Consider the following 14,179-nt stretch of genomic DNA (forward strand, 5'->3'; position numbering starts at 1 on the left):
CAAAGCCTTGGCATCAAAACGGATATGCTTTAAAGGAAGCTCTTCAAAGTCGAGCCGACGATTAAGAGTAACCGCTCCTAAGTTATTAAAATATTGACATTGTTAGTAATAAATATTTTATATTAACTGTTCACATTATTAAAAATCAGCAAAAAAAACTCTTGGTTCATCACTAGCATAACCCATATTTTTGAACATTTAAAAATAAAACAGCATTCAGTAATTAAAGCATTTTTACTTATAGATCACAGTTTACTATAACATCCAAAATAATGTCAAAGAGGAAGGAAAATATCTGCTGTAGATATAAAAGTATTCTTACAGAACATTTTTCTCCTACAAAACTCTTAATTTCAGCAGCAAATATTTGAAATTAAAACATAAAAAAAAGTATGTGACAATGATCTTTAAAGTTAATAAAACCAAAAAGTAAAAGATTAGTGTTTAACATAAGATAAATTGTTCCATTCAAAGAAGAACTTTGTACACAAATAACTAAAAGTTGAATAGGGACCCGTCATTATAGTTACTAAACTCAAGGCCAAGAAAAGTTTCATCAACAAACATCAAATTCATAAATACAAAAAAAAGAGGGAAAGATAACTAAATATCTAAAAGAAGCGGCATAAATAACTGTTCTAATCTTCTTTGTATGCCCTCTAGTGACTCAGTGGTAAGTCTTAGGGCTTATAATGCTAAAAATTGTGTAGCTTTGCATTTAATAATGAAGAAACAAACTTCCTTCTGTTCAGAAAATTCACCATCATTCAAACCACACACATTCAAAAATGTGAAATACTTATTTAAGTGAATCTAGATGATTAATAATAATAAAAAGGTAGGTCCATTGAAAACAGTAATATTTTGCATTTCTGTCATTGATCACTTTCAGAAAAGATGTACAATTCTGACTCATGATTTTGGTTTCAAATCCTTGGCAAGTACTGACACTCAGTTAAGATCCAAGCACATCTTTGACTTAGGATTCCAGTAAAGTGTCCATAAGCAAAATAAATAGAATACTGATGTTCATAGTAAGAAACAAAAGTAAAACATGTAGTCCACTTGCTGGCATCAAGTTTTTCCAAGAAATTATGCTTGCAATGCATTTGAATTGCAAAGTAAAGGAAATAAAGAAGTGCATTTCTTTTCTTTTTTAATCCAGACAAAATAAAGTAAAAAAAGTGTAATTAAAATCGTGGGAGAACTACCTGATATTAAAAACATACACAGAAATATTTAGTAACACCCTCCTACCCATATGGTTCTATCTGTTACAATAGCAATAAATTGCTTAATGTTTAACAGCTTTATATCAAGTTTCGACTCAATTGAAATAATTAATAATGGAGTAATACAGAGAGAAGGAAATTTTTAAAATCTTTTTTTTATAAAATGATCAGTTTTCAAATACAAAAGCCCATAAACTCCATAACTCCATTTTAGTAACTTAAGAATGCTAAGCTCTTGAACTATTGTGTTCAAGCACATGAAAATATAATCTTGTTCAAGAGACACAAGTGAGAAGAAGGTAATCCAAATAAAGGAAGATGAAAAAAACAACAAAAAAAAAACTACTTATATCAGTGTGCCCTCTTTGAAACTCTAAAACTGTACTGTAACCTGTAATGGGGGAAAAAACAGAATGAAGTAGTGAAGGCAATCTTATATGACACTAGAAACAATGTCTCAATGAATCAAATTACTGGTAGATTCCATATATGAATATATACACATTAATACAGGATATTACACACAAAAGAGGAAAGAGGTTTCCAAATTTGTTAAAACTACAGAATTTTTTTTCTTTTACAAATCATCCAAAAGATGAAATACTAGATGTATATTTTGTACACTTCCATTTGAATAAAACACATATTTAAATGAACATGTTCTTCATTTATCTTTTATTTGGGTGTTTGTCTTTCTCCAGCTGAAAACTATTTGGCATTATCTTAAGAGATGGGGACAACTGCTTGAAGTGGGAAAAGAAAAAAACAACTTGAACAGAGCAAGAGACTGTTTTCAGTTTAATTAAGAATGTGAAATTAATTTTCAACAGCTTAATGAGATACAGGCATAAAACTAAAACCAAAGCTAAGTGACTAGAGAGAGAGAGAAAATGAAAAGTAATTAAATATATTAATTACGAAAATACCATTAGAAAAAGTTGAACATAAAACAAAGTATTTGTAACATTTTAAAATCTTAAAAAATTATATATGAAGGACAGATATGCCTAAAACTGTTTTCATAAACAAAACATGACTTTATCAAATGTTCAATTGTGATTCAGTATAATAGAAACAATATTAAAAATAATTTAAGATTAATAATGTGAAGTAAAACTTTAAAATAATTTTAACATTTAAATTAAGGTATTAAGAAACCTGTAATTTAATTATCCTTAAGATATGGAAAACACTAAAGGTGCTTTCATGCACATGTGATAAATTACATCTAATTCAATGGGTACTATATGTTTAAAATTTAGCCATCAACATAATTATTAATATTCTCTTTTAACTAAATTAAAATTCATTATCAAGATTTTCTAAAAAATCTTCTAAAAATTAAATGCTAAGAAACTTAGTTTTTTTTTTATTCATGTATTTATAATATAATAAATAAAACAAAATACCTGAGAAGGGACTGACTGACACATAGTTATGCACATCAGATTCACTAATTTTTTGAAAATGGGAGACACTTTTATGTGTCAGTGGATCTCTTGCTGTGAGGGTCAATAAAGATGAACCAACTGAAGCTTCTTCTGGAACAGAAATCACTATCTTTGGATTTGATGGAGTCCATGGAGGAGCAAAAACTGGATTTACATCACTGTGAGCTTGGATGTAAATTGTCACTTCAACTAAAAGAGTTTAGAGAGAAATTAAAAATGGATTACATTTACAGGAAACACATTTACCTCAGAATCATATTTATTTTTATTTTTATACAAGCATCACCAAGTCAAAAGTTAATAGTAATACAGAACAGATTTTAGTTTGGGTACAAATGGATAAAGGAATATACAAAACCTCAAATCAGTAGTAGCTAGAAGGCAATGCCATAATTGACAAAGCACTTGGACCTGAATGCTGCTACTGGAACCAATTAAATCTTGAACACAGAAATTTATAAAAATAATAACGATATCATCCAACTGACTGCAAGAAAGAAGCTTGTTTTTCTAAATGTTGAAAAAAAAAAGTAGAATATATAACAAGAGACAATATAATTCACATTAAAACATTTAACTCTCAGTCCTCAAGATTTCTAGAGGCTAGGAGTCTGTGTCCCAAAGATTTTGAACATTCTTCTGCTCTGTTTAAGTGTTGGAAACATCAGACAGGTGACTTATAAAGATTGATATAGACCTTATTATAAAAAACAACACTAGAAATGATCTCAAATTTTCAAGCCATTAAAACAACAAAATAATTAAAATAAGGCTTCATATATTACAAGCAGTACTCCAAAGAAGTAAAAGAACAAACTGTTATAATACAAAACATGTAACCATCCTTAACTGTAAATATAAAAGTATGCCAAACAATAGTGGCATTTAATACTAAACTATCATATCTGAAATATCAAATATTAATACAATATATATACGAGACTAATAAAAAAAGGGTTACAACATATATGAAACTAATCAGAAGAAAAAATACAGATTAATAATAAGAGAAAAAGTAAAAAACAGAGCATGAGTTACGATTCACATAATCACTCCTTAACACAAAACATTTACATTAATAAAAGCCAGGTTACTGGATAATTTTACACTAAAAAAATCAAGTAAAAGAAATAAAAAAGTGGGACAGAATTTTAAGATAGAACAAAAAACCATGCTATGTACAAGGCTCTTTACTGCAAACCAAGAAATAATGAAATTAACACATTCTAAAGGCCAAAACTCAATACTTGAAAATTAACAAACAGAGACTACTAAAGAAAATAATTCCATTAAGATATGCTACAACAAAATAAATACATCACATGGCTTGAACAGTAAGAATGTACTATATGAGAAAAATAGTTAAATGCCAATACATTAGAGAATATTTAAGAAATAAATCTACTATTATGACTTGGTGATCAATAAAGTTAACAAACGATATTTCAAAAACCACATTGAATTTTAAGTGGTCTTATATTTTTTGTCCAAATGTAGATCTAAGAAAAATGCAATCCTGTGATTCATATACATACACACTCTACTGTTTTTAACACACCAATTAGTTTAAAATTCAAAAACAGGAATTTAAAGAAGCAATATATGTTCTTCATACAGAAATGGTAGCAAACAATTTATCACAACTTCACATCAGAGAACATTTTAATAAATGACATTTTCTAAAGATTTGAAGTTTACGAGTCAGACACAGAATGGATTGAAATAGTACATAGTAAAGAGAATCACATGCATGCCTAAATGCAGTGCTTAATTCCTAGAAAAAAAAAAGTACCAGAACCCTGTTAATGGCTGGGAGGGGGTGGGATTTTAATTCTTGGAAGATAACAGTGTAAATTTTATTGAGTCTAATATTTGGAATAAGGCTAATGTGGACAGTCTAAGTGACTGCTTTAGCCAAATATCAAATAACAAATCAAATTAAGTATTTGAAAACTCATTACAGCATTTTTGCCTTTACATTAAAACAATCGAAAACAGGTTCCAGATCTTAGATAGAAATATATCTGGAAGAAATTAACCATTGCATAAATTGCATTAGAACATTTATCCACAAAATCTGTTATCAAAACACAAAACTACATAAAATAATATAATATTGATTAATACAATTTTGTTTGTGTAATCATTTATTTAGCAGCATATGTGTAACAGAAAAAACAAACCAATTTGTACAAGCTATCAAACATCAAAAGCTTGACCTATAACTTAAAATATGATCTTTGAGTTTACAATTCACTTTAAAAGACACCTCAATACTATTGCTAATAAAAGAGCAAAAGCTCAAATGTTTTGTTTTATAACTTTAAAAAAATGAGGTTTGTCAGATGAAATAAATACAAGATTATAGAATATCTCAAACCAGTTGATGATTGTTGTTTTCCAGAAGCAGCATTAACAGCATTCAGATCTACTGCTTGAATTGTGAGAATGATGACAGATACCGAACTGTAGTCCAGGGGCATATTAACCATTATCTCACCATTGGTACCATCTATCCTGAAGGCTGTCTAAAGTTTAAGAAACAAAAATGATATGTTACACTACAATGGAGATTAAATGAATGAAGTTTATCTTTTTCTCAACTGTGCAATTCAAGTTGTTTCTATTATACTTTGAAACAATAAATGTATGTAAAATACGCCTTTACAAGAATTCAAATTTAAATAAACAAAGTAAACCTATACTTATAACAGATTTAATTTAAATATGACTTCCATACATAATTGATGAAAACAATTTTACAGCAAAAAAGAAACTGTTCAAACTCAAAATATACACAAAATAATACTCTTAATCAATATATTAAACAGCAAAGATGTTTTTTTCAATACACAAAAGCAAAAGTTCTACACAGCCAGAATTTACTGGCAATTTTTTTTCAATATTTTAAAACACAAAAAGAAAACGTTTAGCTTTTAGATTTGGGTTAATGCACCATACAACTTCCAAGACTACATTATTAAAGTTTTTAGCTAATGAAGTTTATTTTGTATGCAGCTATTTTAATGAATTCTGATCAAAATACTTTAATAAAAGTGGTTTACTAAAGGAAAAAAATAGCATCTGAAATGCCAAGGATTCTTTTTTAATTACTAATATATTAGGTAGGTTAGTTTAGAGAAAGGAGGTATGAAGTTTCATAAGATTAAAACCTGGCACAATGAGGGAATGAACTTCATACAAAAAAAAGAATTACCTACATAAACGATTTTGTACAGATACTTATCTTTAAACAACAAAATTTAAATGCTACTAAACAATACCCTATTTCACCTCTCTTCCTTTAAAAACATGTTTCAGTACAGCATTGTTTCTCAGACAGGGTTTTTCTTTTATATTAAAAATCCCAACAATTGGCCAATGGACAAGATCAGCACTAAACATTTCTTTCAAAAACTTTTACCTTGTAATGATCTGATAAAGAGGATGTAACAATTGCTCCAGTTTTATCACGAGCAGTAATAGGCTCAATGATTGAATAACGAAGTTTAGAATTCATGTCTGGGTCATGAGCTGATACTTTAATGACTTTTTCCCCAACTGGTAAACCTAAACATATAATAAGTAAAAAATAATAATGACTTGTGCGTACAAACACAAATACTATGTACATTAAATTTATAAACAATTCGTTTTAAACATTTTTAGTATGGCACATCTAAACTTTATACCATCACTATGACAATTCAGTTATTTATACAAATCCTTTTAGGCAAAAGTTTTTACCATAAAAGGTAAAACTCATTTGTTTAGGAAACTAGTATAGTTAAAAATCCATTCACTATTAGTTGTCACAGTTAAAAATCTATTCAGTAACCAATTATCAAAGACAAAGAATCTCAAATCCCAAATATGTTGATTGTTTAAAATGAATACAAAGTTGACCTCATTTATATCTGGAAATGTGTTTCAAATTTTAGTTAAACAGTAAAACAAAAATAGGATATAATGGCATCTTTTATAGATGCTACATAACACTTACGAAAAAATGAAATACATTAGTCTTTGAGATTTAAAAAAAAAAAGACTCCAATTAATCATTTCAAGAAAACACTGAATACACAGGAAGCATTCTTGGAGTACAAATCCTCTACTCAAATAATAAAATTGAAGCATAAATTCATCAGTTACTTTATTCGTAAATATTTTATGAGAACAATTTTAATAACTAAAGTTACAAACAATTTTCAATTTTAGAGATGTATATGGTTAATGAAATAACACTTCTGTAACAGCAGTTACTGTTTAGTATGAAATACATGTATTGCTGTGCAGTAGTATAACATTTTAAATAAAAAAATTAAATTTCACACTGTTGAAAGTGATACTGACTTTCTGGAATATACTGAACATAGCTATCTTGTGTAAATTTAGGAGGTTTATTATTGACATCTTCCACTGTAATGGAAACTGTTGATGTAGCTGTCTGGGGAATGGGATGCCCTGTGTCAACAGCATGGATCTGTTAAGAATAAAGTGTTCTTTACAGTTAGATAATCTCCTGGCAACGAAATTGTACAAATTTTCTCTCATTACATACTTAGTTTCTTTACTAAGAACCTCTACAAATACTAGAATGTAAAAGACAAAACAAATATTATGTTTAACAGAAAAATAAAATGAACTCTTTCACTACCCAGGTCTTTAGAAGGTTTTCCGGGGATTTTACTAAGTAAATAGTTAACAGGAAGAGGAATAAATATGAAAGAAAAATGATCACCACTTTTGTAATGCTTCTAAAAAAGCAACAAATTGAAGTTTTATAAGAAAATAATATTGTCTCCAAAGGAAAAGTTTGTGTTTGAATATTACATCTCTACACATTCGAGCTATTTTGATATTTCTGACAATGGTTGATAGATATAAGTCACAAATAGAGAGTGGACTCAAAAGAAAGTACAAAACAAGAACCCAGTAAAGAGTGCAGTCTTTGAAAAATCTTCAAAGCTGCAAAAACTATAATTACAGCACAGAAAAAGTTGAACTTTTGTTTCTAGTATAGAAAATAAAAAGTGAATGTGAAAAATATCTTACATTCAATATAAAAAATCTGGCTCAGAAAAAAATTTAATTTTTTTAAATATTTTGTTAAGTTTGGGCTTTATAACAGGATGTTTACAAAAATACAAACAATATAACAACAACAGAGATACATAGTCTTACAAATATATACTTAAAAAATATGAGAACCTTAAGGCAGATAACATAAGCAATGAGAAGAGGTCAACATGAGAAGGTAACTGAGAACTAACGAAAGCCGGATATAGGGGATGAGCAATGCAGTCACAATGCTAGTGAAATACTAATGGTATTTGTTCACCTAGCTCAAAAAGATTAAATAATGAACATTTCATTTTCTAAAACTGAAGCCTAGGGTTTGAAAGTTCTGTATTCAAATGATTAGACAAAACAAAAAATTCTTATTAATGAATATAAGGCAAAATTTAATTATATTTAATTATATAAGTTTAACTGATTCATAAAATGATACCATAAGTTCCATAGCTCTGGAGCACTATTGTAGTAACGTAATGCAATCTTACTTAATTTGCATGCAGCATAACTCTCATGCTGCTTGTAAGATAAAGTGGGATAATGTTACCACAATCATGACCAGAGAATATGATGTACTAAAAGATGGGATGAAAAGACCATATAACAACATTGTTTAAGTTGAAATAATTGTTAAATTTTAAAACATGCAAGAGAAAAACATATTATATGCTATAATGCTAGAAACAAGAAGTATGCACTATTACTTGTAAGTTTATCCCTGAGGAAAAAAAAATATCACAATTTTTGCTGTATCTTTTACATCATGAAAGGATAAATAGTTCATACAATAATTTGATAACTGTTTCCATAGACATCTCGATCCAAGTCAGAACCTTTGGCAACACTTATTACTCCAGTTTCTTTATCCACAACAAAGTTATCTTTGGCTCCAGCCTCAAGAAAATAAGTAATATCTGCATCTGGACCATCTGGATCAGTAGCTTTTACATGAAATACAGAAGCCCCTGTGGAAAACCATTAAAATATCTTCATAAGCAAATAACATCAACAATAGTAATTAGAATGTTAAAATTATTACTGGCTGTGATACAAATAAATAAACTTATAAGAAGAAAGTAGATGAATAACTATATAGAAAATAAACTAAACATTTTGGTTCAAGTGCAAAATCTACCACATTTCATAACTTCTTTTGTGTTCATAATAGTTGTGAGGGGTTTAAGTTTGAGGAAGACATGTAATATTTGTAATAAAACCCTAGTATATTTGATACTTTTTTTTCTAATGTACTCAGATTAGCTACTGTACATATCACCCTGTTTGTTTCCTGCTAATCCAGTGACAGAACATGATATAAAAAGGCTTGATATTAAACTAAAGTACTTTTTAACCCTATATGCATGGGTGAGGGTCAAAGTGCACATCATGACTCTTTACTAAGTTAAATACAAAATTTAATTAAACAACTTTATTATCAATGTATCTCAATAAACTTGGAATCAAAACATAGTTTATCTGACTATAATGGAGCAATGGCATGGCCATCTAGATATCTATCAATCTATGTGACAGAAATAATAAATATATATAAATCCAAAGTGGCAGCACGGATAGGCTTTAAACTTGGTAGAAATGTTAAATATGACTAAAGAGCACAAACTGAACACTTTCCCCATGCAGTACTTCCCAGAAAAAAATTATTTTTTTTTTTAGAAAATGTTCACTTTTTTACAATTATTTACAATGAGGTACGAATAATACAATTAGTAAGTACTAGCACAAACAGTAAATTCATAAACAAATCTTTAGTAAAAATACTTTGTTGAAAAACTGATTTTTTGTGTACAACAGACTTTTCATCTTTACTAAAAACTTGTCAAATATTGTGAAGATACATATAGTAAATTCAGAATTATGTAAAAATTAATTCTCTAATACAGGATCAGTTCAGTGGACCAACTCTGTGCATGTAGGGTTAATTATATAATGAAATATATCTTCTTTGTCAATCTATTTCCTTATATTTGATCTATTAAAAATATAACATTAACTGCAATATGAAAAAAAAATGTTATATTAAATTCTGATCTTTTCTTTACTGTCTGCATCAACAGTTAAAATATTTTAGTCAAATATAAATAGGGTGTGGCTAAAAATATAAATAAATACATACTTGTTAGATCACTCAAAAAGGGCTCTTACACGAGACTTTGTTTGAGCATTAGAACCATTTTTATTAGAAGAAGACTTCAAGTAATGTCTTTATTTCCACAACATTTCTCACATTAATTAAACAAAACAGGCATTACGTACAACAACTCTATAGTAACAATAACTTAAGTTTCATTTTGTTGACAAGAACAAAAATTGTACAAACTTTTCATTTATCATATTTCTGAGTATATATAATTGTTTCACTCTCTTGAACTATAAAAATTCATAATAAAATATCATTTAAGTTGAAGCTCTTTATAAAAAATTTAAGTATACCAAAGTAACTTGGATATTAACATCAAGCATATTAAACAAAATATACCTTCTCGTGCATTCTCTTTGACAACTGCTGAATAAGGCTCATCTACGAATACAGGAGCACCATAATTTTCTTTCTGAAATATAAATACAACTGATAATTCTGTCAGCAAGTCAATACACTTTCAACAGCTCATTTCATCTTATTAAATAACTACATATATAAATAAAAATTAAAATGTCTAATTGTTCTGAAAGAAAAACAATTGGTGAAAAGAGTTCTAATATCAGATTTTGTAGCAGACTAGATATCTGTTTGTTACTTACCTTACTTTAAATGCAAAAGGCATGGAACAAACATTTCCACTTGTTGCTAGCTATAATGTCAACCTTCTTTGATAAATATAATTAATATTACTAATTTTAATCATAATTATAAAATAAACTACTATGTTTACCAGTTTTTTTTTGTTAATTTTTCATTTCTTAGGCACTTTCCAAATGGTTATGTAACATCCTACACAATCTGATGTACTTTACATAAGAACAAGTCCTACTAGTATGTTATAGCACTAACCCAAATGCTAAAAATTTTAGTGACAATAACTTAAAAATGGTGGATAATTAAAAGAGTTAATCAATTTCCACTCTCTACATAAATGAATGGGTTGGAACAGAAAATTTTGCTATTACTGAAAATGTCTGAGAATTAAAACAAATATTTACCTCTAAACTTGCCAACACATGTGCGATCATCACTGGCAGTATGTTTGTCAAATAAATCACTGTCTGGGTGTGCAAGTGTATTAAAAAAAATGACTTATGGATGAAACAAAACAAAAAAGCACCAGACAATCCAAGTTCCAAAATTCACTGTATGTTGTTTTTTTTCTGATACTTTACTACACTGATTATGTTCTCACCAAAAGTGTCATTATGGATTTCCCTACCCAATATAAAACTTTTACACCCATGTAAATGAATGATACTTTTGTTTGGTTACCTAGTAAATACTTTGAAATGTGCATATACAGTTTTTATCTTCTTACTATGAATATTAAAACACTTAACTTCATTTTTCTAATTTCACAAACTTACAACAGCTAATAATATTATAAAGCATGAATTTATACAGCTGAGAATCGTGAATCTGTTTTTGCATTAAGAAAGACTCCAGAATGATTCTATGTAAGGAGGTATGTGTATTCCAACTGGCAAAGTGATGTCCATGAAAAAAAAAAGACAACAAACTATCTAGAATACAGTACATACCCAGACCACAAGGAAGAATTGTATTTATAAGAAAATTTTTATAGAAGAGAATTGAATGAAAACCTAGTATTTTGATAAACCTTGTTATGTAAATGATGTTGTATTTTGCCAAAATATATGGTCAGCATCTTTTTAATGTTGCAGGAACTTCTAATTTATTACTATAACTGTGAGAAGCTCTCAACATTTGTTTTAGAGTATACATTTATGCAAACAGTAACTACTTATTAAGTCACTTCATTATCCACTATTTTAAAAATGTTTTCAATACGTCATTTACAATGAGGTTTTTTCAGATTCTTTGAATAGTGAAATGTAGAAATGTTTGTCTTAAAAAGCAGTATATTTGAAAAGTAGAACATGTATTGCAGAGAATGTCAATATTCCTACTTATGTACATGAATTCCCAACTTCATAACAGATATTTAGATATAGGATAGATAATTCTTTATCTGATAATCATTTTGCATATTGACTTTTTATATATTTATAGGGATGTGCAAAGTTCCTTTATTTCTGTAACTTCATGCTTACACCACTAAACATCATTAGAGCATTATTGTCAAACAAAAGTAGACCGCAACTAACATATTCATTAACAAGGTTAACATTAAGCAAGTGATATTTATACTAGACTTCTTATAGATATTTTATTCATTTTACTAAACAACAATAATTTGTTTGATATAATGTATACATAGATTCATGTAATAAGGATGGTTATTTACAACAATAATAATAAAAAACAAAAATAGAATGAAATGATGTATAACCAAATTATAGTTCTATATTTACATCCTCTGGCAACTTTTATTTCTTTACTATTTTGTCTGGTTTACATCATGTTAATTTGTGAATGAGTAAATACCCTTGTTGAAACAAATTACAGTAATCACAGAGGAGTTTTGTACATGTAATTTTGGCTTTTTTATTACAATAAAACTAGACACATAAAACAATGTACCCTACAAGTTGGAACCTACAAAATAAACCTAGGTGAAATCTTCTTTAAAACTTTTTCAAAAATTACTATATTTGAAAATTATTGCTACTGTATAATCAGCTTTTTTAAAACTTTAATAAGAAAGTGTTTTATTTAAATCAGAGTAATAAAATACAAAGTAAGATAATATAACTTATTTCAGGTGTTGTTATGCATGTGTCATTATGAACTCACCCTCAACTTAAATGCAACCACAGTTTCTGCTGAAAGAGGTGGATTACCACCATCAGTTGCTTCAACAACAATTGAAAATAATCCTGAGTTCTGAGGTGTGTCTGTAAATTTGAGAGGTTTCAGTAACTTTACTTCACCTGTTGTTGAGTCAACAGCTAGGGCTTCCTTTACAGATAAGTCACTTGTCTTTATGCTATATTTTATTTTTCCTCCTCCCTGGCTAGGGCCATCTTTATCAATAGCCTACAAAAAATGAGAAACTATTTAGATGAATATCGTTACAGTTTTGTAAGCTCAAAATAATCTATAGATAAAACAGGAAATGTTTATTTTGTAACAGCTCACACAGAAGATTTTTCTCATGCTCGAATATATAAACAAATGAAGTTATAAAACTTAACTTCATCAAAATAAAGGTATGCCTCAATTATTCTTGTCATTTTCTTAAAACTAATAATCGCTAATCTTCAAAACACTACCACCGTTCAAAAATATTAATCATATTTATTTTATAGTATCTAAATAATATTTCAAAAATACTTTTTCAATTAAGTAATTCACATTAAATGGACTTCTATCATATTCAAACAACTGAAAGGTAGATCAAAGTTGTTAAATGCAGGAATATTATGTCTCATTATTCTTATTCTCATTTTCAAGAATTACTTTTCAGGATTACATTCATTTTTATAATTGCTTTAAAAAGTACTTCAACTAGGATTTAGTTTTCCTTCAAGTGAATTTAATTTTCTATCAATTTTTTGACAGCTCTACAAAACTTTCAACACACCTTTTAAAGCCTTTACAAGGATATCTTTTCCACTTTTCTCCATATCCAGCAATGTTTGCTATAGCAACTGATGTAATATTTAACAAAAACTATACTATGTTGATGTAGTAAAAATAACTGCATGCATGTAGATTCAGAGGTCTTTGTTTAACTACAAACAAAAATACTTCAAATATTTACAATAATGCTCTATCAGTCTGAAATAATCTCTCCTGTAGTTTAGTTTCTCAAAGATAAAGATTTTGTTTAACTGGTGATATGAAAATATTTTAAAGTCTAAGCAGCTTTTGTTCCTTACCAAGTGTGCCTTTGGCTTTATCTACTCCTTCAAGTTACCCCCCACCCCTACCCCCCAACATTCACCAAAAAAAGAAAGGGATAAGTTATTTACTTAGGTAAACAAATATACATGTAACATTTGCATATATATATATACTCTGTGCTGTCAGTTTTTGTGGCTCCAAAATTTGTTTGGCCATTGGACATAGGATAATTTGATTCATATGTTGTATTATATACACAGCGTGGTCACAAGTAAATAGACACCACCCTTTCAGAAAAAATGAAATTTTTCAGTCATATTCACATGAATTGATATATTTATAATTTAATTAATATCTAGTAGATCTTCCTTTCGCTTCGTGGAGTTTGTTGATTCTTTGGGGCATCTTGAGAATCATCTCGTCAATTTTAGATTGTGGGATTTTCGCCCACTCTTGCTTCAAAACTTGGAGTAAATCACTCTTTG

General features: G+C 28.4%; 1 protein-coding gene across 1 annotated transcript in view; it reads right to left on the bottom strand.

The window, feature by feature from the left end:
- LOC106461215 (cadherin-23-like) overlaps positions 1 to 14,179 on the bottom strand; it is a 93,407-nt gene that overhangs the window by 41,652 nt on the left and 37,576 nt on the right. Inside the window, exons 16-23 of the mRNA XM_022389753.1 lie at positions 12,642 to 12,884; positions 10,257 to 10,329; positions 8,546 to 8,724; positions 7,037 to 7,166; positions 6,108 to 6,253; positions 5,064 to 5,211; positions 2,642 to 2,872; positions 7 to 77 (exon numbers count right to left, since the gene is read on the bottom strand). Of these exons, the coding sequence (XP_022245461.1) occupies positions 7 to 77; positions 2,642 to 2,872; positions 5,064 to 5,211; positions 6,108 to 6,253; positions 7,037 to 7,166; positions 8,546 to 8,724; positions 10,257 to 10,329; positions 12,642 to 12,884 (1,221 nt within the window). The remainder of the gene's footprint in view (positions 1 to 6; positions 78 to 2,641; positions 2,873 to 5,063; positions 5,212 to 6,107; positions 6,254 to 7,036; positions 7,167 to 8,545; positions 8,725 to 10,256; positions 10,330 to 12,641; positions 12,885 to 14,179) is intronic.

Source organism: Limulus polyphemus, unplaced genomic scaffold, assembly GCF_000517525.1.
Source record: "Limulus polyphemus unplaced genomic scaffold, Limulus_polyphemus-2.1.2 Scaffold1, whole genome shotgun sequence".
Classification (NCBI taxonomy): Eukaryota; Metazoa; Arthropoda; class Merostomata; order Xiphosura; family Limulidae; genus Limulus; species Limulus polyphemus.